At 50.3% G+C, this 21,663-nt stretch overlaps 1 protein-coding gene across 2 annotated transcripts in view; it reads right to left on the bottom strand.

Moving 5' to 3' along the window:
• The window catches only part of SMG6 (SMG6 nonsense mediated mRNA decay factor), a 103,935-nt gene that overhangs the window by 81,786 nt on the left and 486 nt on the right, over window positions 1-21,663 (bottom strand). For both annotated transcript variants that reach the window (XM_079324819.1, XM_079324820.1), the window contains exons 2-8: window positions 19,401-21,153; window positions 17,372-17,564; window positions 16,554-16,664; window positions 15,757-15,863; window positions 14,982-15,060; window positions 14,174-14,284; window positions 13,372-13,584 (exon numbers count right to left, since the gene is read on the bottom strand). In XM_079324819.1, the coding sequence (XP_079180945.1) occupies window positions 13,372-13,584; window positions 14,174-14,284; window positions 14,982-15,060; window positions 15,757-15,863; window positions 16,554-16,664; window positions 17,372-17,564; window positions 19,401-21,153 (2,567 nt within the window). The remainder of the gene's footprint in view (window positions 1-13,371; window positions 13,585-14,173; window positions 14,285-14,981; window positions 15,061-15,756; window positions 15,864-16,553; window positions 16,665-17,371; window positions 17,565-19,400; window positions 21,154-21,663) is intronic.

Genomic DNA, 21,663 nt, shown 5'->3' with positions numbered 1-21,663 from the left:
TGTAGCACACGGTGTGAAGGCAGCTTCCTGCCCTGTTTTGGTCCCCTGATTCCAAAACCTGACTTGAATAATTACTTACTCCTGCTCCAGGCCACCTCAGCCCGCTCAGCACAGCTCTGGGCTTTCCCAGTCCTTATCTCCAGGGCTCTGAGGACAGCTCAGCACTCCCTCAGCCTGGCCTGGGGGTGGCTGTGTCCCAGCAGGACTGGACTGGCCTCGCTTTTACCTTCCCCAGAGCAGGAGATTTTCCTCTCTGGCTGTGCCTGCACAGCCTCAGCGCGCTGAGAAAAGCCAGAACCCGAGTGCTGTGAGGGAGACACTGACCAGGAGCAACCCAGAGCACCACCACACTGCTCCAACCCACCCAGGGCTTTTACAGCTTCAACTCCCCCACTTCCACTCACAGGGGGAAGATGACCTGGCAGGGCTGTGGCAGTGCCCAGCCAAGAGCTGGGCACATGCCAGCGGACACAGGGCACTGACCAGTGCCTCCTGAGCTCTCTGCCAGGCCTGGCTGCAGGGGACAGGGGTCAGTTGTCACTGGCATCCCTGGTGCCACCTCCCAGCCCCATTTGCTGAGCCCCTGGGCTCCAGGCATGACTGATGCCAGCTGCTCTGCAGCTCCAGTGAGGTGTAATTAACCCGGCTGCGCTCCCGGAGGATCCATGCAGGAGAATGATGCCCTGCTGCAGAGTCCTCCCGGGCCATGTGCGAGTTCCAACATAAAACCTGTCTCATAAAACAAGCCAGACCAATTAAACTGGCCCCCGCAGCAAGGGGTTCTTGCTTACTCACTATTTTACTGCTGCCCTAAAGAGCCCTTTCCACTAGAACTCAACTTGATTTGCCACCATTTTATTAACTCTGCAGATGGAATCCAGAAGAGACTGGGGAATACTGGGACAGCTCAGCAAAGCCCTTACTCATTCTGCCAGTGAAGTTTGAATATAGCTGATTCTTCACCTTAGGACACTGATAATTGAGAGCTTGAAGGTCCTTTTTTTTTTTTTCAGCAGCAGCTTGCAGAAGCAAAAAGCTGGTTTGTGACCAGCTCTGGGTGAGATCCTGACAGACACAGCCTAAGGAATCTAAGGAATCACAGCCCCCAGCTCAGTGCAAGAGCCTTGGTGCAGTAGTGGGCAGTGCTCTGCCCCACAGCAAGACCCTGTGCAAAGCTGGAGGAGGGGGTCCATGCTCTGCATCCTTTCAGGGGGATATGGAAAAGAGAAGGAGCTCATAGCCTGACCCATCTCTACCAGACAGCAACACTCACAGGCAGGCTGCAGGTGGGGAAAAGAAGAAATTGGGGCAGAAATTTTCCTGCAAGGCCCACATTCCACCCACAGCCCCAGCAGTGTGCTGCAATCCACACACTTTACTGGCAGCAGGGGAAAACCAAAATTTCCCACCTTGAATGGAAAGTGACACCCAGCAGAGACATGCCCAGAGTGTACCCACAGACACCCAGCTCCAGGAGGGCTTGTCAGGACATTGGTTCACCCCCATTTTCTCAGGGCAAGTTTCACACTCAGCCTTTTCACTTACAATCCCAAGGACTATCCAGTCACTCTCCCCAGCAACCAGTACAGAACTGGGACAGAGATAAGTGCTTACTTATAATTGTTTTTAAGGAAATGTAATACCTGCCTCTAGGAATGAAGCATGCTTCATTCTTCTTGCCAACTTAAATCACAACCTCAGCAAGCCCAGGCAGAGCCCTGTGTGCCCCAGCACTGTGGCATCTCAAGCAGGCACCTCACACTTCTTTCACCACTTTTTCTCCCACAGCCTCAAGGTTTTGACAAGCTCATCACTCAACTTTAGACCTTTCATCTTCGGGTTCATGCTAAGGCCATGGGGCTGCTTTGACTGGGCTTTTCTCTGGATGACTGTTTCCCTACTGACTCACCTGTCCCTCAGCCTCAGGGAGCCCTCCCAGCTCCTCCCATCAAACTCAGCTTCTCATGGGGAGAGGAAACAGCGACCTGGCCTGGCACAGAGGAGGAAGTTCTGTCACCTGCTGCTCTGCATTCACATGCTGGAGAGGAAAACTTCCCAAAAGCATTGCCAGCATGCTCACTACCCTGACAGTGCTACCTACAACACCTTACTGCCTTCTTCTCATTGATTGTGTAGCTCCAAAGCAGCCCCCTCCAAAGATTGCCCAAAAAATGATCCTCATGCTGATATCAGGATGCCAGACCAGGACTCCCAATACACTGATATTGCTGCCCTTTGTGGGCAATGCTGCTCCTTGGGGCAGGAAACCAAATTTGGATCGTCCAAGATGCTCACTTGGGAAAAGCCCATCAAGAAAAGCTTACACAACAACAAAACCATGTCAAAAACTGGATTTTGGCCCTTCCAGCTGAAAAGCGGGCATCACCGATATGGAAGTTATGAGCATATAGTGGAGGCATTAGTTATAAAAACAAACCAGCTGTCAAGAAGAAGAAGGGGTCCCTGCACACAGTAGTGCCTGAAGCTGAAAACAGCTGTTTCAGCTGTCATGAGTCAGCATGTGCAGACAGACTAAATCCACCTGGGAAGAGGCAACCTCACCAGAGGAAGCTGCCCAGTGCTGCTTGGGGAGCATTCACACACCTCGCCGCCAACCCAACTGGATTTGTTGCCATGGAAGGAATCAACAGTGACTAACAACTTCTCATGGAGCAGCTAAAAGAGCAGAGATAGCAACAGGGCTGAACAGCCAGCTCAAATCTCCTCAAGGCCGTGGGGAGCACAGCCTGACAGCAACACGGAACTGCTCGGGCAGCCTCAGGAAAGGTTCAGAGCCAGCACAGAAAAAAGCAAAATTTAACCTCCAGCTCGTTGAAAATGGTGTCCCCCACCCCAGCAATGCTGGAAATGCCACCAGAGAGCACAGGAACAGGAATGCCATGATCAGGGCTGGGAAGTGGAGCTGCTGTGCTTGAACCCGTTTGGCTCTGGGCAAGGAGTGCACAGAGCTTTGGCACCTGAGCATCAGCCCCAGCTGTGAAGGAGGCACCAAATAAGGGAAAGATTCTGGAGAAATGACTCCTGGGGAAAAAGCGTTTCAAGTTAAAAATTGTTACTTCAGGTTTGGAAGTAAATTCCAGGATCTGGTCTGTATCAAGCAAGGCAAATTTTCTTCAACATCAGCAAAGCATCTGTGGAGCAGAAAGCGGTGTCAGAGTCAAAATAGGCTGCAAAAGACAAGTCCATTAATCAAGAGACCAGATGCAAAACTGCCTGTAACAAATGCTCTGTCTCCACTGGAGTGGAAGGGCCTGGAGCACAGCAGGACATTCTCCTGACTCTAAGGGTCTCCTCAGTGACAAGGGGCTGGGATACAGACCACAGAGCCACACAGCTCTGCTCCAAAACACGTACCACACTCATCCCAAATATTTTCAGGGTTTCTTGGGCAGCCAGGATTTTCCAGGCACAGCTTCCTTGCTGAGAACTGTGTGAAATAACATCCAGGCACTCAAAACGTGCCACATTCTCACTCCCAGCTCAAGGGTTGGATATACCACGTTAAGATTATTCCTCTTTTTTCACAGGCAGCTCTCTCAGAGCACCCAGCCCAACACTGAGATTCCTGAAAAGCCCAGGATGCTGCAGTGGGCTTGACTGGCAGGATACCAGGAGGAATTTTTACTGCTACAGGTGTAACCCCACCAAAGTGCTGGTGGAAAGGGTTTTGTGCAAATGGCTACCTACACAAAGGAGAGCAGACAAAAGGGCTGTTAAGATTGTCTGGCATTTTTGCAGTGTTTACAAGGTACCCACAGAGCTGTGGGCAAATTCCAGCTGGGCTAATTACCATAATCACTTCTTTTTATATACCACCTGCAACCACAAATGGATACAGGGCTTGCCTTGGCTGCTTCTAGCCACGTGTTTAGTGCAGGTTTCTGCTTAGCAGAGAAATGTCCTGCCCTGAAATGAATTCATTTCTGTAGCAGTAGAAGCAATTCCAGTGAAAATCCTGCTACTTAACATCAGACACTGCACAAATGTAAAACCCAATTTGCTATGATATGGAAGAGAGAGGGAACTCCAATGCATCATGGCCTTGAGGCATAAAAAAAATTAATTTACAGGTAAAGAGATACTGAGACACTCCTGCAGTTCCTTGGTCTTTTGCAGTGCAGCAGCTCCAGGACATATCTCATGGCTATAAGAGTTACAAACCATCAATCCAGCAAGAGAAAAAGATGAATTTAAGAAGCCCCCTGGCAAAAGCAGTGAGCTTTTAAATTCTTTCTTCATCCCAGCAGGGTGCAGGTGAGAGGAGAAATGTTAAGGAAGAAAATTATCTGCTTTAGTAACGTAAAGACCAGGCTATGGTAACTTCACCAGCTTCAGAACAAGTATGTGAATTTATTATAAATAAATTCAACATAATTTAATAACAAATTTACTAGCAGAACTTTCAACTCAATGAAAGCAGGTCAAATAGAATATTTATATGTGTGTTACTTCCTTTTCTACCAAGCTTGTATCTAAATTTGGTTTCCCTGAATTAGTAATATCCAACATTCTTGAAAAAATATTATCATTAAATGAATAAACTGACTCAGTAACCTCTTAAAGAGAGGTCTTCAGGGACCCTCACTGAACTGGAGAAAAAAGGATGGTAGAGACTCACTAGCACCATTTTTAATCAACAAAAGGAAATTCTGCTGCCAAACTGCCCGTTTGGAGCAGTAAGTAATGATGGCTACAGAACATTCACACAGGGTTTATTAAAACAGCTTCAAAATCTGGGGGTTTCCAGCATCAAATGCCTTGTTATTCATCTGGCATCACATGGAAAATGAAATTTCCAGGAGACTGTGCCCAAGGCAGTTTCTCCACAAAGCCTTTAGGGACCACAGTGGCTGAATTCTCAGTGCAATGTCCAGCAAAAAGGATTAAAACACATCCCCTAAACGTGCAGGCAGAGCAGGGACTGGACATTCACATCTAAATACAGCACTGTGGGGCATGACACTGAAATACTGCACCCAGCTCTAGTGCCCTTATTTTTAAAAAGATGCTGAAAAATTGGTAAGGATCCAAAAAAACAGCCATAAAAGTGATTCAAAGGCTAGAACTGATGCCTTGCAGTGAAAAATTTCAACAGCTCAATCTGTTCAGTGTTATCAAAATAAGACTGGGAGGTGATTGGATTGCTGGGTGTAAAGTGCCTCCGTGGTACTTAAGGGCTCTTTACACTTGCAGAAGAGCAAAGCATGGGAACAAACTGGGAACATTCACTCTGTAAATAAGGTAAAAGCATCTCACAATTACCACTGGAATGAACTCCCCAGGAAAAGGGTGGATTCTCAAGGCTGGATGTGTTTCTGGAAGTACTGCCTTAGCCAAACACGAGTTACTTGGCTTCATATAGGAGTAGCAGGGTGAAATTTAAGGACCTGTGATATACAGGAGATCAGACCAGATGATCTAATGGTCCCTGCTGACCATAAACTCTCTGAATCTATGCAAACACGCCAGAGAGTCCTCAGCTGAGATATCAAGTTCACTTTTGACACAAAACTTTTCACAAATTGGCTCTGGTGCTGCAGGTCGTTTAGGATACAAGCTCAGCTCTTCAAGGCTGCATCTGGTTAAGCACTGAAAGCCCAGGCAGAGTTTTCTGTGTCCAGCAGGTAACAGGGAGGCCACATGTGCACTAAAGCAGCCCCAACCAAAAGCAGCTTATACTCCAACACTCTCACTGTTTGCCAGGAATAAACAGTGTTCACCTTCCTGTGACAGAAAACTGACACAAAGAAACGTGTGATGAATTCTGGTCGTAAGAAATCAGCTCCTAAGGCAGCTCAGGGTGTTGTCAGCCTTCTTTACTACTCCAGAGTAGATTTTTCATGGGGTTAAAGCACAGAGGAGGGAGATAATGTGAGACATTAAAGAAGGGTGAAGACTGAAGAAATGGAACCCTGAAAGGCTTAGGATGGAGTTGGGCCAAGAGAGGAGACATTTGGACAACAGGCTGAGCAGAGACAGAGCCTTCCAGAAGGATGAGAGCATTATCTCACGCAACCTTCCCATCCCCACTCTCCCCATCCTGGATAACAGAGCTGCTCCCAGCCAGGCTGTGCCTCAGGCTCCCACAGGTACTTGTCCACCCTGCTGCATCTCCCTTCCACTTTGAATTATGCAGCAGTGAAGTCTGCTGGGGAGGAAGAGTAGAGCCAAGGACAGAGGAAATGACACAGACTCCAGCAGGTTCCACTCCCTGATCCTCCGGAAGGAAGTTTCTTTCCTAGTACCCACCTCCACAGTGGATGTGAAGCCTGTCTGGAAATGGCTCATTCAACACTGAAGAGGAATAAACATTCCCCATGGCAGAACTAAGAGGTTTGGCTGTGGGATACGAGGTGCCAATCTCAAAAAGTCTACAACAGACAGCAGGAAACGTTGGTCTGGGCCAACTTCAGACAAAGATCAAGGTTAGACTAACAACAAAAAAGAGATCTCAAGAGAAATCAGTGTCTACAGCCTTCACCCTGCTCTGGGAAATCTCCCAACCCTGCTATTAAGATGTTTTACTTCCTTTACCAGTACTGCCAATTCTGGCAGCATTCTCATCTCAAGTGCAAACTCTCCCTCCCAACACCACCAGGATCATCAAACCCACTGCTCCAGAAAGGCCTCGTGTGCAGCAGCAGGAGGGGGTTTGGTTACACACAAATCCCTGCCTGATCAGCACCAGCAGGAGAGGAAATGAGGAAAGAGTGACTGACAGGGAGAGGCGGTTTCTGGATGATTGTACTTGGTTTTGGGGTATGAGAAGCTTGTTGGAACACGAAGTCTCTCTCCCCTCACCACAGCCTCTCTGAGCACGGGGATAGAGCAGAGCCCCTCACAAAGGCACAGCTCATTGATGTCCTTGTAATGCTCCCACCTCTGATCCACCACACACATTAGCACCAGATGCCTGTTGCCAGAAGGAGAACATGCCAGGGTCTCTCCCATTCAGGCAATATTAGTCCCTGCCTTGTTCTTCACAGTTAAATAAAACCACCAACTAAAAAGAAGAAGCGGGGGTGGGGGGGGAAATATCAACACCAACTTCTGGAAACTGTTACAAATAGCTCAATCTTCACTTTCTGAGTAGTGACAAAAGGTCAAGTTGTGCTGGAAAGCAACATTTGGGTTCTACATGACATGAGTGCACACGCTGAATTGGGCTCTGCTGGAGCAGCACTGAGCATCCACGGAACATCACAAGCCCAAGCAAAGTGGAACAGCATTTTCTGGTAGGATTGCTAACAGAAGAATTGCAGCTGAGAAGGTTTTTATCAGCAATTTGAAGTGAAAACACAATTTATTTAAAAAACAAAGTGCAAGCAGGGATGGTGCACAACTGGCAGGCAAAAAAAGCCAGTGTTGAGCTGCATGGCTGAGTGTCACGTCTCAAACCCAGTGAGACCAGGAGTGTGGTTTTGGTGTTTAACCAGTTTCAACTGCAGCCTGGCACTCTTTTACTTCCTCTGCAGAGAACTTTTCTCACTGCTGAGGGAAAGAAATCAACCTGACCACACAAAACAAAACGGCTTGAGTAAAAATAAAGCCCCAAGGTGGTTTGGTGGCTGAGGTCATATCAGGAGGCAGAGGGGTTGCAGGCAGGGGACAGCACTCAGAAATCCTCACGCTGCCAACCAATAAAAAGATTACAGCAAAGGAGGCAGGGCACAGAATTAATGCAAGTCCAGCAGTAAAGAGGCTGACAAGTCTCTTTCACACGCCACCAGCTCCCCCGTGCTCAAAACAGTTTGTAAACTGTTTCCTAAACACAAAGGAAAAAAAAACCCCAGACCTAGACCTGACCTCCATGAATGAGTAACCAAACCCAACAGCTTCCTGCAAGCTTGTGGGGGTGAGGAAAATGAGGGCAGGACAGAGGGAACTCCACACTTCTCCCTCTCAAGTCTCGCTCTGGGCACAAAGATTAAAGATGCAACAGCTCTTGCTGTTCTCTCATGTGGGTGGTGGATCAAGGCCAGAAATAAGGGAAGGCAGCCCTTAGCTGACTGCTGGTGCCTGGCATTCCCATCCCAGAGAGCATCTCTGCTGTGCCTTGTGCTGCAGGGGAGGCTCAGCAGAGGCTGGCAGCTCTGCAGAGGTGTGGATCAGCACAGGCTGCCATCCCCTGACAGCAAGGACATCCCAGAACACAGACAGGATCACATCCAATACTAGAGAGCATCTAACCACAGAGGGGACAAACTTCCTGACACAAGACACCCTCCTGTGACAAGGTGCTGGCACTAACAGCTTGTGTGTACCCCACTGGCTCCTTCTGTGAGAAAAAGCCCAGAGGACATTCCCTCACGTGTCCCCTCCCTTTGGGACACACCTACACCACTGCTCTGGTAGGGCAGATGCTTAACTGGTGTGGGAACAGCTCCAGCAGCAGCACACAGGGCATGTCCAGGCACTGCTGGGCTAGTGGGTCCCATTCCCTCCAGTCTTTGCACCAGCATCCAGTTTAGGGTTAAAAAAAAACCCTAAAAGCATGCAAAAGTCAGTATAGGACACCATGTGCAGCCTGCAGGGTTACCTCTTTGGGGAGCCATGCCCCAGTAGTGGGGGGAAGGCAGCAGGTCTGTGCTTTCACCCTGCCCATCTAAACACTGTGGTTAGCACAGCCCCAAGCTGCCTGGGCTCATTTTCCAGACCACAGGCTCCTAAAATTGACCATTCTGAGGGCTTTGCCCACCTGACACAATGGAAGGATCAAATGAGAGAGCCCTGTAGGAGCCCTGTACTTCATCCAGCAAAGATTATTCATAGGAGTCTGCAAAGAAAAGATCAATCTTTCCCTGTCCTGAGTGAAACCACCCAACCATGCTGGCAGTGAGGAGAAATGCTCCCACCAGCCTGGCAGGGATGCACCAAAAATAATGAGTTCCCCAAGCAGCCTCTTCTCCGTGCATCTGTATGGAAGAACAACCATCATTACAGCAATACATCATTTCCACTTCTGCCTGTCACTTACCTCTAGTCATGTGTAATGGAACAGAGTAACAAGGTGAAGAGCTGAGAGTGGAGGGAGAAGCTCTCAGAAACAGGGGTGTCTCTGGGGTATATTTGCATGAGCAGAGTTTGGCCATGCTCAGAGACACTCAGCTCACACCACAACAGTCTCTGAACAAACCAGACACTCCCAGGGAGCAGAGGCAGTGACATTCAGGCAACCCCAACTCTGAACACAGGTCACTTCTGGTCCTGTGTGTGACTGGTCCAAGCAAAGGACAGGCTAAAGGAGCAGAATGCCCAAGAACCCCCACCACAACTGCTACCAGACTAAAATGAGTTTTTATCCCTCCAGATGCAAAGCCCAAGCTCCACCAGATGAAAAGCTGCATGGATTGAAAGGCAGGAGAAGGAGCCCAGTCACCCAAGTGGCTGCTGCCCAAGAGGAACAAGTGCACAGAGCAGGAACAACAAACATCACCAGGGAAAAATAGATGTGAAACATGCAAGAGCTGACTGGGACAGGGACCCTTTCTACTAAGGACACATGGCCTCTGATGAGGAAGTAGCTTGGGCAGCCCCAAACCCCTGCTCAAGCTCCTGGATGCACAAGCATTCCCAAAATTGCCTCCTAGTGGTATTTACTGCTCACTCATGGAAACCCTGGTGCAGTGCTCCACACTCCCTGCTGCTGAGAAGAAAGTCTGGGTAAAGAAATGGAAGTTAAAACCTGCTCTGAAATCTAGAGCTAATGATTCCACCCCAATTTCTCTGCCACTGCAAAGGGGTTGTTGCTCCATGGGCACCCAGCATCAGGTAAATTCAAAACCTTTATCTCTGATCAGCAGGCTGGAGGAAAATGGGAATATTCCTGCAGCTGATACACAGGACTATGACAGCAGATCTTGACTCTGGCCTTTGCTTTCCCAAGAGCTTTTCTGGTGGCCCTACCAAACTTTTGATGGTGCTTCATGACTGACCTCTCACAAAGAGGCTAAGAGACTTAATTCTTTAATGATGATGAAGTATTCAGACATCTGGAGAGAAGTATTATTCAATTACTGGCCTGCCAAGGGAAAACCTCTCTTCCCTAATCTTAGCTGCAGCAATCTTTATTAGTGCCTGCATGCTGTGTGGTAACACAAGGAAGTGTCTACTGCAGAGCACAGGCAGCAGGCAGCAGCAATTGTGAGAACCTTAGCTCAGCATTTCCTGACAGGAGTGATTAAAATCTCAAATTCAGTGTAATATTAGCACTTTCTCAAGAGACTGACAGCCCGTTTGCCCTGTTTACTTTACCAATTCACAGCCTGCAGAGCAAACAGCTTACAGTACTATCAGATTTGAGATGAATACAGACCCATGGCAAATGAAACCAGTGGCAGAGAAGAAATGGCAGAGGCTCACCAACACAGCTGCTCACTTACTCAGCCTCCTTTTTTTAGCATTTCTCATTGGAATTGCACACAAAGTGACCAGATACTGCCAGGTAAAGGGTCAGCCTGCACACCCAGAAACATGCAACGTACAAGAGACCACAGAGAGCAGCCATTCACAGAATGAAACCCCAAAAGGCCAAAACAGCCAAAACCCTGTGCACAAAATAGCCAGGCTGCAACTCCAACACCTCCTGAGCTCACTCTGAAACTGTCCCTTGTCCTGTGTGCTAGCAGTGCCAAATCCAGTGACAGGGGAAGGGGCCAAACACAGATTTACAGCCCTTGCTGTGCACAGGTGGTGTGTTCTTCCAGTTCTGCATCTTCCTAGAAAAGGGGATGGAGCAAACTGTGAAACAGGCAGCTCTGCCAAGCCTCTACCTAAAAGCACAGTGCAAGCAAACTGCCAGCCCCACACACTTCCCTCACCCCAGAAATGGCTGCAGTTTGAGCTGGCCTTTTCACTCTTGCCATCCCAATTATTAACTCCAGGCTGTGGGCTCCTGACCCTGAAATAAAGCAATTTTGGGGTCTTTGTAGAGAGCTGCATAAGGGAAAATGAAGTGAGTCCTGAGCAGAGGTGGGTAAGCATGTGATGGCACATGCAGCACAAACACCAGCAGGTCCTGGGAGAGCAGCAGCAGTAGCTCCCTGCAAAGTGTGTCACATCACAGGACTGGCACCTCACCACATGCACAGTGAAGAGAGTGACTACAGAGGACAGAAAACATCCCCAATAAACTTCTTGCCACCTGTAGAACAGCCAGAATCCCCACAGTCAAACCACCTATGTCTGGGCTCAAAACAACAGCCTCTGGCTGAAGGGTGCAAGCAGCCTCTTCCACACCCCACCCAGAATGCAGCCAGAGCTGTTATATCTCTACCTGCAGTGTTGTATCTGCTGCTGGCATCTGAACTTACCCATTCTGCCCTGCAAAATCCCCAGATCCCCTTCTCTGGCCCAGAAACAGCTGCCATAAGGCTGATGCCTCTGTCACCTGCAGAGCACAGCTCTCAGGGCCAACACAGAAGACAGCCTGCCTCTGCCTCTTCAAGGGCTGAAGCTGGCAAGGAAGGGACTGGGAGACAATGACACATTTAGCCTTATTTCCCCAAAATGACACACAAACGCTGGCACATGTCCCCTGGGAGCAGAGCTGTTCCCTTCCTGCTGGCCGGGGATGTGGGGCAGAGGTGCTGCCAGCACCAGTGCAGCTCCTGCTCCTGTCCTGGCCAGGCAGGCCCTTCCGAGGCCAAACAGTGCCACACAGTGGCAACTCAGGGCTGCTCGGCTCCTCCCCAGCCCAGCAGCTCCAAAACACCCGGGGATGCTGTGAGGAACAGGCTGAGAGGCTGCAGCTCCAGTGAGGAAGGAGCCCAGAGTTTCCCAAAGCTGCTGTTCTTTATCCAGCCCACGGCTTCACAGCTCGGGAGCTTTGGCACAGACACACATTTCAGGTTTCCTTTCCACGTGGTTATTTTGGGTGACATGGCCCCATAAGCAGTTGTGCCAACTCAAGTGTTGCCCCACAGCAAGCACAGGCAGCCTGAGAGTAAATATCTTGGCTGCCAAAACCAGCAGTGCCCAAACCCAGGCCCTCAGCTCCCTTTTGCCATTCTATTTCTGATGGTGTGGCTTCTCTGTGATCAGAAAGCTCATACATTTCAGGAGTCAACGTTTCAAACAGAAAGAAATCAAGACTAATGGTAAATATCAGACAGTGTGTACAGACAGTGCCAGCAAGCTGCACTTCAGAGAGCACAGACCCCACTGAACAGAACAAAGGGAAGCTCCAGCACGAAGTGCTGCACTACAAACACATCATTGCCTCCCACTCTGCCAGCTGCTACACTGCCTCTTGTGACAGCTCTGCAAAAGAGAAACCCCCACCAGTGCCCCAAAAACATTGACAGCATCTCATGCCAAGCAGCTTCATCAATGATAGATGGAGAAGCTAAAGCTTGGCACGTTCCTTTCAGTGATGCTGAGGAAGCAAAAGTCCCCAGAAGAAAAGCTGAGAGGGAAAACAACCAAGGGCAGGAACATGTGAAAAATGCTGCAGCAACGTGCCAGAGCTTATCTTTCAAAGCTTCAAGACTTCACCCCAGTTCCACCCAGCTGAAGTCACAAACTCGTTACAAAAGCACAAATCTGAGAAGCTTTGGGCCCCACAGTGTGCAGGGAAGGTTCTCCCAGTTCTCCCAAACTCCCATCCTTAAAAGCCATTTTAGGACAGGCAGCCCAGAGCTCCCTGGCAAGTTCTCTTGCAAGTCAAATGTGCCAGAGCAGTGCAAAGATTCCTGGAGGATGAGCTCCCAACCACCACTGCCTTTGCCCACATTCCTGGGCCTGACAAACAGAGTTCACCCGTGCCCCTCCTGCAAGATACAGCTGGACAGGCACACAGGAGACACCATCAGTTCATTATTATACTTTTAATTCTTGCAAAATAAAGGTGTTGCTCTAACCTCTCAGCAGAGCAAGTTATGCAAATGTAACACCTACACTGGAAATTGAAACCACAGTTTTCACATTCCCAGAGCAAACCTCCAATCATCTGGCAATGGGACAAGTGACACACTTCCAGAACAAGCCTCAGAGCTGCCAGGGTCACTGTTAACCCTGGTCTCCAGCTCCTGACCTCATTTCCCACCAGGAACCTCACCCAAGTTAGAACCCTCAGAGCAGAAGCACTGTACAGCATCTTCTGTTTGTGCCTCTGTCCTGTTCCAGTCAGCCACGCCAGCACACGCTGCCAAGAACGGGATGGTAACAACATGCCTTAAACACGAGAGGCACGAGGTCACCAGCTCCTCAGCCTGACCCAGGCACAGCTCCCACAGGGAAAGCCAAAACACTGGAAAATTTAGCAACAGGAAAGCAAAACAGCTCCAGTGTCATTCCACTGCATTCCAAACACATGAGAGCGCAGCGGCAGCCGCCTCCCGCGGTACTCACGTCGCTGGGGCTGAGGTTCCCAAGCCCGTTGTCCTGCTCGGAATCCCGGCCGGACTCGTGGCCCTGGGAGGAGCGGGGGTGGGAGGGATGGATCCAGATCTCCAGCCTGGTGGCATCATCTCCCACTTGTCTCAGGGTGGATTTCTTGCCTTTGCCCCGGCGGTTGGGGCTCACATCCAGCACCTGATGTTTTCTCTGCTCCATCTGCTCGGACTGGGCACACAGGATACACTCGTATCACCCAGGGATCAAGGGTCAGGGCAAGTGTATAATTTCATATATATGGAAAAATTAGCCCTTCTCCCTGCTTCACAACCACAGTAACTCATGGACAGGCCCTGAATTTGGTTCTGACTCTACAGGACAGTGCAGGTGAACAGTTTTCAACTCCTGCTACCCTAGGACAAGAAAAGAGTGTCCAGTCCCAGGAATGTGTGGCAGCCCACGTGCTGTACTTGGGGTGAGTCCCTGGGACACAAAGGCACTGCAGCCTCCCTTATCCATCAGGATAGGGTGGGGGGCACCTATGGAATAAAGCAATGACTGTACTACATGCCAAGGTCATGCTGCAAACCACAGCAACCAACACCCCTTGCTGAGCTCAGCTAAGTCAGTTTGTGACCCAGAAACAAGAGATTCAGCTGCCCAAACCAACCCAAAACCATAATTCTGAAGGCTGCCTCTCTCATGAAATCTCTTAGAAGTAGGTAAGGAGTGTCTCTAAGTCCAAAAGCCACCAATCTCTCCGTGCTCTTCAGCACAGGACAGGTGCAGCATCCCACAGCCCAGCTGCAAGGCTCACCTTGCGTTTTGTCTCCTCAAACAGGCTCATGAGGCTCTCCTTGGCTGTGAGGATGGGGTTGCTGGCAGCCAGGCTGCGCATGTAGTAGTACACAGCATCCAGCTTCCTCCTCTGCAAAAAAACACAACAGAACAGAAACAACTGGCTGAGAGCTGCCACTCCTTCTGGGGCATTTAAAGCTAGGTTCCCATGTGCTTCCCCTTCCCTATCCCTCAATACTGCCTGCAACAGACACAGTGAGGAAGGAAAACTGCTTCTGAAGTCTGCAGTTCTGAACTGATCTACTTTGAACCAGCATCTTCCAGTGCTGGGAACTGGCAGATCTTTGCCAGCCTCTGTGCCCCAGCATGATGCTTTCATTATCTGCTGCTACATCTTCTCTGCAGTCGGTTTTCCTGCATGGCTGGAGCAGTCAGCACAACTGAAACCTGAGGAAGTCATGTGTGGATATTGCTTAGACTAATGCCCACAGGTTCAGCGATAAGATAGCAAACAGATGGCTCTGAGCACAAAAATCTCATGCAAAAAGTGGGCTGTGTTTTCAACTTAAAACAATTACACTCTCAACAGCCCACAAAACAGTCCCTAAAATCCCTGAGGGAGTAGCGTGTATCTGACAAAGCTGCCTGAAGCCACAGCAGCTGGAATCCACACAGCACATCCTGCCATAAGCTTTTTTTCTTTTAAGAAAAAACCCAAACCATCTGAGCACTGTCCTAAACAATGCCTTTCTCCACCAGATGGAATCTCCCAGCTATCCCAGAGGCTCTTCCTGTGCCTGCACATCCTTGCATGAGGAGCATCTTACCGTGTAGATGGCCAGAAGTGCCAGCTGGTTGTACGGGCGGCCGTTTTTGGGAGCAATTTGCTGAGCCTTCAGGTACCAGCTGGGGAAGGGAAAAAACAGAGAGAAAGGGTTATTGAAAGGACATCAGGCTGCATTCCTTGCCCTCAAGGGTGCAGAAGTCCCCTTGGAACTGTCATTTCTGCAGGGGACTGACCTTTCCCACAAGTGCCCTCTGCCTGCAGGAAAAAGCACAGACAGTGAGCTGTGCCTGTCCTGGGGAGGGATGGGGCACTGGGCAAGAGAGGGCAGATCCAGTTGCAGAAGCAAATACCCTTTAGGGACCACAATGGCTGAATTTCCAATGCAATGTCCAGCAAAAAGGATTAAACACATGCCTTGGATGTACAAAGGATACCTCTGGTTCACCCCACAGATGAGCAGGGAGCAACAAGTGCTAGTAAGTTCTGATGGAGTGAGAGCACACAGATGCCAAAGCCACCAGAAAATACAAAAGCAATTCTGCCAGGCTCAGTGGCCTAAACCCTCCCTGCTGCAGGATCAGCACAGAACAACTTCCACCATCTCCACTTGTAGATGGAGAATGAGTGGATCTGGCAGCTTGCTCGCTGGGACAGCAAAACTCAGCCACAGGACTGCGATACAACAGAGAAGTGGAAAGACTTTAAAAAGGAGAAGAAAGACTTCTTTAGCTAGAGGCAAGTTCAGGGATGAAAGGACATGCACCCCTGTACCCAGAGGCAGAGCTGTGCTGGAAGGACACAGCTGAGTGTGTTACCTGCGGGCCTTGCCGTAGTTGGCCGTGTCGTTCGCCTGCTCCCTGTAGCGGCAAATGTCCCCCTGGCAGATCATGCACCTCTGGGCACTGATCAGGGCATACTTCACCTGCAAAGAGCAGCCATCAACACCTGGGACACAGCCCTGACTCACCTGCAGCCCCAGCGAGCCCACAGGGGTTGTACAGAGCCAAGAGGAGGGCAGTGACACACTGAAGGGCTCACAAAAGGGCAGCAGAATGAAATTACAAGGTTCCATTGCACTGGTTCTGCATTTGTAGGGGCAAGCCAATACCCAAAACACCTCCTGCCTGACACAATATCCCACCTCTCTCCAGAAGGGGCTTGTACAGTCCATGACCAATTTGAGGACAGCTGTTAGATAAACACATCTCTCTGGGAATGGAGCTGGACTAAAATATCCTTTCCCAGCTGTCCCTTGCACCTGCACTCATAGCTCAGGGCAACACATCAGGGAGGCAGCACAACTGCCAGCTTTCCCTCATTATTCTAGATTCCACAGGCAGAAAATACCAAAAACATGTTCAATACCCCAGGAAAGGTCAGGGTGCCTTTGGACACTTCTTTCCTTTATTAGCTCTGGACACAGAGCTGGTACAAAACAAGTTCTTTGCAAAGGAAGCTAAGAAATGTTACTGCACTGGAGTGTAGTGCTCTCCAGCAGCTGAGAAAGATTCCCTGCAAACAAACTGGCTCTGTTTGGAGGGCAAGAACAATGAGTGCAGCATCCTGCAGAGGATTACCAGGATGAGAAGTCTCCAGGAGGAAGCCAACCTACCATTTTCCTGAGAGGTTTACTGCGGATGGCCATCCCATCCATGTAGTCCTCAAGCTTGAACTGGTAGGACACCTGCAGCTTCTGGAGGAGGCTGTCAAAAAAAGAAGAGCCCTGCAAAACACACACAAACACTTAGATGTTATGGTCTTTCTAATGACAAGCACAAAATCACCACAACAGCCCTGCCAGGTGCAAGAAAGGAGCTCCATCTCCCTTGAGGCTTGGGCTGTTTCTCTTCAGAACACAACAAGGAGGATGTAGGGGATCTCCAGCACCAGAGGTTTTTAAGACTGAGCTACACAGAATCAGGACTGACTCCATTTAGTGTTTAACGAGTCCTGCTTTGAAGAGAAGGGTGGATTAAAGGCCTCCAGCAGTTCCTTTTCTCACCCTAGTTCTCTAAAACACATCTTCTTAGGTCTGTCAGCCTACCTGGTACAAAGTCTAAACTGAGCTACAGTTTTATGGAATGAATTCCAAGCAAATTTGGTAAAGTTGCCACAAACACCTCTAGAAATGCTTCTGTTTAGCTCCACTTCAGGGAATTCATTTCATTTTAGCGTACATCAATTTTCAATTAACACAAACAAACCAAAAAATTTTGGTTTAAATTGTAACAGATGTCTACCTCGACCTACACCTGCCCCACTAAATCATAATGTGTCTGAGCATCCTCTTTGCATAAGGATGACCTAAGGCACATAGAGACATGAACAAGATCAAGATGACCAGTTGCCCCATTATGCCATCCACTTCCAAAAACCAGTCAATCCCACTCAAAGGTTTAGTGGAATCTGGGAATGTTTCTCTCTTCCTACCTCATCTAGAAGCAAGAGCAGTTTGTTCCGAATTTCTTGGGCATTTTCCCCCTGAGGGTCCTTGAGGAGCTGCCGGAATTTCTCAATCACTTGGTAAAAAGCATTTTTCCACAACAACTGGTCCACATTCTGGGTGTCAGAGAACTCAATATCCATCAGGATGCACCGTTCATAGAGCTGCAGCATCTCCACCCTACAGCAAAACACAGTCAGGGAGGGGTCAGTGCAACAACAACTGCCCAGGGAACACGTGCTGAGCCACCTGCTGCTCACATGCAGCTGCCAGCAGCACTCAGTGCTAACACACACATCCCCCAGGGAGAGGGCAGCTGCTGCAAGCTAACACCCTTCCTGCTCCGAGAGGGCAAATCCAAAAGGAGCATCTCCCTTCTACAGGTGACTCAGAATGGATCAAGGCTTGGCAAAGAGCAAGAAGCAAGGCTACAGTTCTGCCAACAGCAAGGCACAAGTGTCTCCTGATCCAACACAAAAAACACACACGAAGCTGCCAGGCTTTGCTCCTTCTGAGCACAAGGTTTGGGCCAGGAATCAGAACACAAAGAAGCACAGGGCAATAGAGGTCTTGCCATTAAAATGATCCACTTCCATTCAACCAAAATACACAGCAGAGACACAGACCCTGCTTCCTCAAAAATGAATGAGTTGGGAGCAGTGGAAATAAAGCCTTGGAGACCCAGAAATCACATTCCCCTTGTCTGCTGCCTACATCCCTGTCTGGATGCTGGAGCAGAATTCCTCCCCCAAATTTAATAAAATAGCTGCAGGCTAGGAACAGCTCTGAAACATGTGGGGCAAGTTAATGGTAAGGGGGATCCTCAGCTGTTCCTGCCTTATTCCTTATAATCTTTCAAATTCTACACACACAGTAGGAGAGTGTGGATGTTAAAGTCTGGAGTGAAGCCAGGTGGCAATGCCTGGAACAGCCTGACAGGATAAGAGAAGGATGCTGGTGGGTTCCTGCACAAAGCACAGAGCCAGGATGGACTGCCTGACCCCACACAGTCCCCAAAGCCTGCACACACACCTGGACAGCACAAACACCAAGGGAAGTGGACATTTCTGCAGATGGATGCCAGGTAAGAGTCACCACACAGCTGGCAGCAGGCACTCAGACACAAGGGACACTGCCAGCAAGGACAGAGTAAACTGTGCCCACATTGCCAGGGCAGGGTGGGCTTCCACAGGCCACAGCAGCACTCCACAGTGTTTCCTCTCCCTCCACACAGCAGCTCTGGATCACCTCAGTACCTGAGAAAGACCTGAAACCTCTAGTGCTGCTTCAATGGCAGACATATCCCACCTGTGGTCTATAGAGCAAGTGCCTAAAACACAGAATAAGCCCTGAAATGAGCTCACTTGTTAGATTTGCTGCCAGTCAGCTCTGAAAATCAGCCACCAGACAAGCCCTGCAGACACAGAGGTCACAAACTTGAAAGATGCCAAGTAGAAACTTGTAACAGCCATGTTAACCAGCCCCCAGGGCAACAGTGTTACTTCTCTCTCGACAGACTGGCATCACCACTGGAGCGTCACCACTCTTGAGTGGCATCAAGAGCAAAACTACACAACATGGGAAGGCACTGCCACTCACAGCACCAGGAACACACTAAATGCTTCCTGAGCACACACTAAGGACAGGTAAGAAAGCAGAAGTCTGACAACAAACACTGAGAGCACTGGAATTGAGAAACATCAGCTCCAGCAAGAGCTAGAATAATCAAAAATTGGCAGCAGGTGCTTGTCCTGCTCCTCTGTGCCCCTGCAAGGCATTCACCAAGCACAAGCAGCTACAGCCTAGCTCCCAGCTCAGGGAAGTGACATCTATCCTCACCCACAGCTTCCTTCCACCACCCACACACCACTGGCACACAACAAACAGAACCTGCACATCAAAAACCAGCAACCCAGTGCCACATCTCCAAGCCACTGAGATCCCCAAGGAGACACCATCCTCCTGCATTGCACCCTGGAAATGACTCACTCCCCCCTCCACAGCCCACCCACGAACCTCAGCTGGGCCATCTTCTCCAGCCCCTCTGGGCTGATGCGGTCTCTGGACAGGAGGTTGCTGAGCTGCTGCTCCTGGTTCCCAGCCTCACGAAGGAGTTTGCTGAGCTCCTGTTGGTGCATGTTCCTCACCTGCTGCTCTATGTCAGGGGTCAGAGGAGTAGGGGAGAGTGGGCCACACAGGTACTGCCCTGCCTGGCCAGGGTACCCAGGGTAATAGGCTCCTGGGTACACCCCGTTGGTTGGACCCATAGGATACTGCAGGGAATATCCACCGTAGGGATACTGGGGGGTTTGCCCGGGGACACGAGGGTAATAATAGGGGTTGTCAGAGTTCTGGAATTTATAGTAGGAGGGCTGGGCCTGGCGGGCTTCCCCCCAGGAGGTGGGGCTCACTTCATCATCCGTGTCTAGGAAGTGAAGCTGAGCAGTCTGGCTCTTCAGGGCAGGTTTTTGGTCCGGGTTGTTTGGGTCCCACAGCCGGCGGGCAGTGCCCCCTCGGCCCCGGCTCCGGAGGCCTTTGCTGCCAGCCCCGCCCAGCAGGAGCCTGGGCCCGGGGTGAGCAGCTTCAGGGACACCCACTGAGTTGGCAGAGAGGTCCGTGTTGGCAGGCAGGAACAGAATCCCACGGCCCCTCCCTTGGGGCTCCCTGCTCTGGCTCCTCGTCTCCGAAACCTCTAAGGCTTTCGGGGACTTTTTTTTATCTGTATCTGCCAGGCTGATGTCCCTATTCATGGTCCTGCTGTCAAATGTCACTCGAAAGTGTCCCTTGACTTCCCTGCCGTTGCTGCTCCATTCGCTCTCACTCCTGGAAGCTCGGCTGTGCTCCGAATGCCTCCTCCTGTCCGAGTTCCTGCTGGGCACGTACACCTCTGCCTCATCGATCCTATCGTCGTCCAAGGAGTCGGTGGAGGACATGGAGAGCTGCTTCCTGGGACGTATCCTTTCCCTGGCCCGCTCCTGCCTCCTCTCCACCCCATCCACGAGCAGGGCTCCGTCCGTGCTGTTGTTGCTGCCAGCTGAGCTGGTGCTGCAGGTGCGGTAGCGGCTGCGCCGCTTGTCCGTGCGGGAATAGCGCTTGGTGGAGCCCAGCTTGCCCGGCAGCACCTCATCCCCCACCCTCCTCACCCTGTCACCCCGCTCTGCTCGTCTCCCTTTATCCCCCCTGGAGGCTTTCACTGCCTCCCCTGCCTGGCCCCCCTCTCTATCCTCCTTGCTCGATTTCATTTTCCTGTTGTTGTCTTTTCCAGCGCCTTTCTCAGTCTCTTCATCTCCCTCCACTTTCAGCTGCTCCATCCTCCCGGTGATTTCCTCGCTGGCTGAGCGCAGGGAGGGCTCTTTAGCAGCTGAGTGCAGGCGTTTCCCAGGCTGGTAGATCTGCTGGTCTGGTTTCTTGGTTCTCCTGGGGGTTTTTGGACACCACTCATCCACAACTGGTTGCTTGGATGAGTTTTCCTGGCTTTGCAGGCCGCCTTTGGTCTCTGTTTCTTCCTTTTCCTGTGAAGGACCGTTCTGCTTGGGGCCATCACTTTTATCCCAGTCCTCCACAGCTGGAGCTCCCACTCCCACAAAGTCCTTGTCCCCAGCACTCTCCTCCTTGTCCTCCTCAGCTCTGCTTCTTTCCTTCTCTGAGGTCTCTTGCTTTGGTGACACAACTTTGCTCCTCAGTCTGGAGAGGCCGGGCTTGTAAATCTCCTGGTCTGGGCGCCTGTTGTCTTTGCGATGCCTTGGCTCCTTCACCTCCTTCATGTTTTCTGGGGAAAAACAGACAGAAGAAAGTTAATCCCAGGGACCAAAAAAACACCATGACAAATATTCAAGTCAAGGCAAAGAACCTGCCCTCAGGGCAGGTCCATGAGATGTCTAAAAGTCTATGTCAATATTACAGGAAATTACAGAATAAGAGTAGGAAATAAGGAAGTCTAACACAGCTGACCAAATCCTCAGCCTGATCCATTTACAAATCCCGTCCTGCAACAGGTTTGCCTCAAAGCACCAACAAAGCACAGGGAGAGCGCAACACCAGCCTTGAGCACAAGCAGCAAGAGTAAAGTTGTATCACCACAGGTTCAGCAGCAGTCACCTGCCTGCTGTTGGTGCACGAGCAGCGAGTCAAAGACGCCTTTCCCTCTCGCTCACAACCCGGTAACGCTTCTCTCCTCCTCCTTCAACCGTATTTACATAAAACATCGTTACAAAGCCCAGGCCGGAGCACGCACAGTTAAACGCCCCACCAGAGCCGGGCTGTTCCCCGCTGCACTCCC

The sequence above is a fragment of the Erithacus rubecula genome, assembly GCF_903797595.1.
Source record: "Erithacus rubecula genome assembly, chromosome: 22".
In the NCBI taxonomy this organism is placed as follows: Eukaryota; Metazoa; Chordata; class Aves; order Passeriformes; family Muscicapidae; genus Erithacus; species Erithacus rubecula.
Note: the sequence above shows the minus strand (reverse complement) of the source record. Positions and strands in the feature narration are given on the sequence as shown.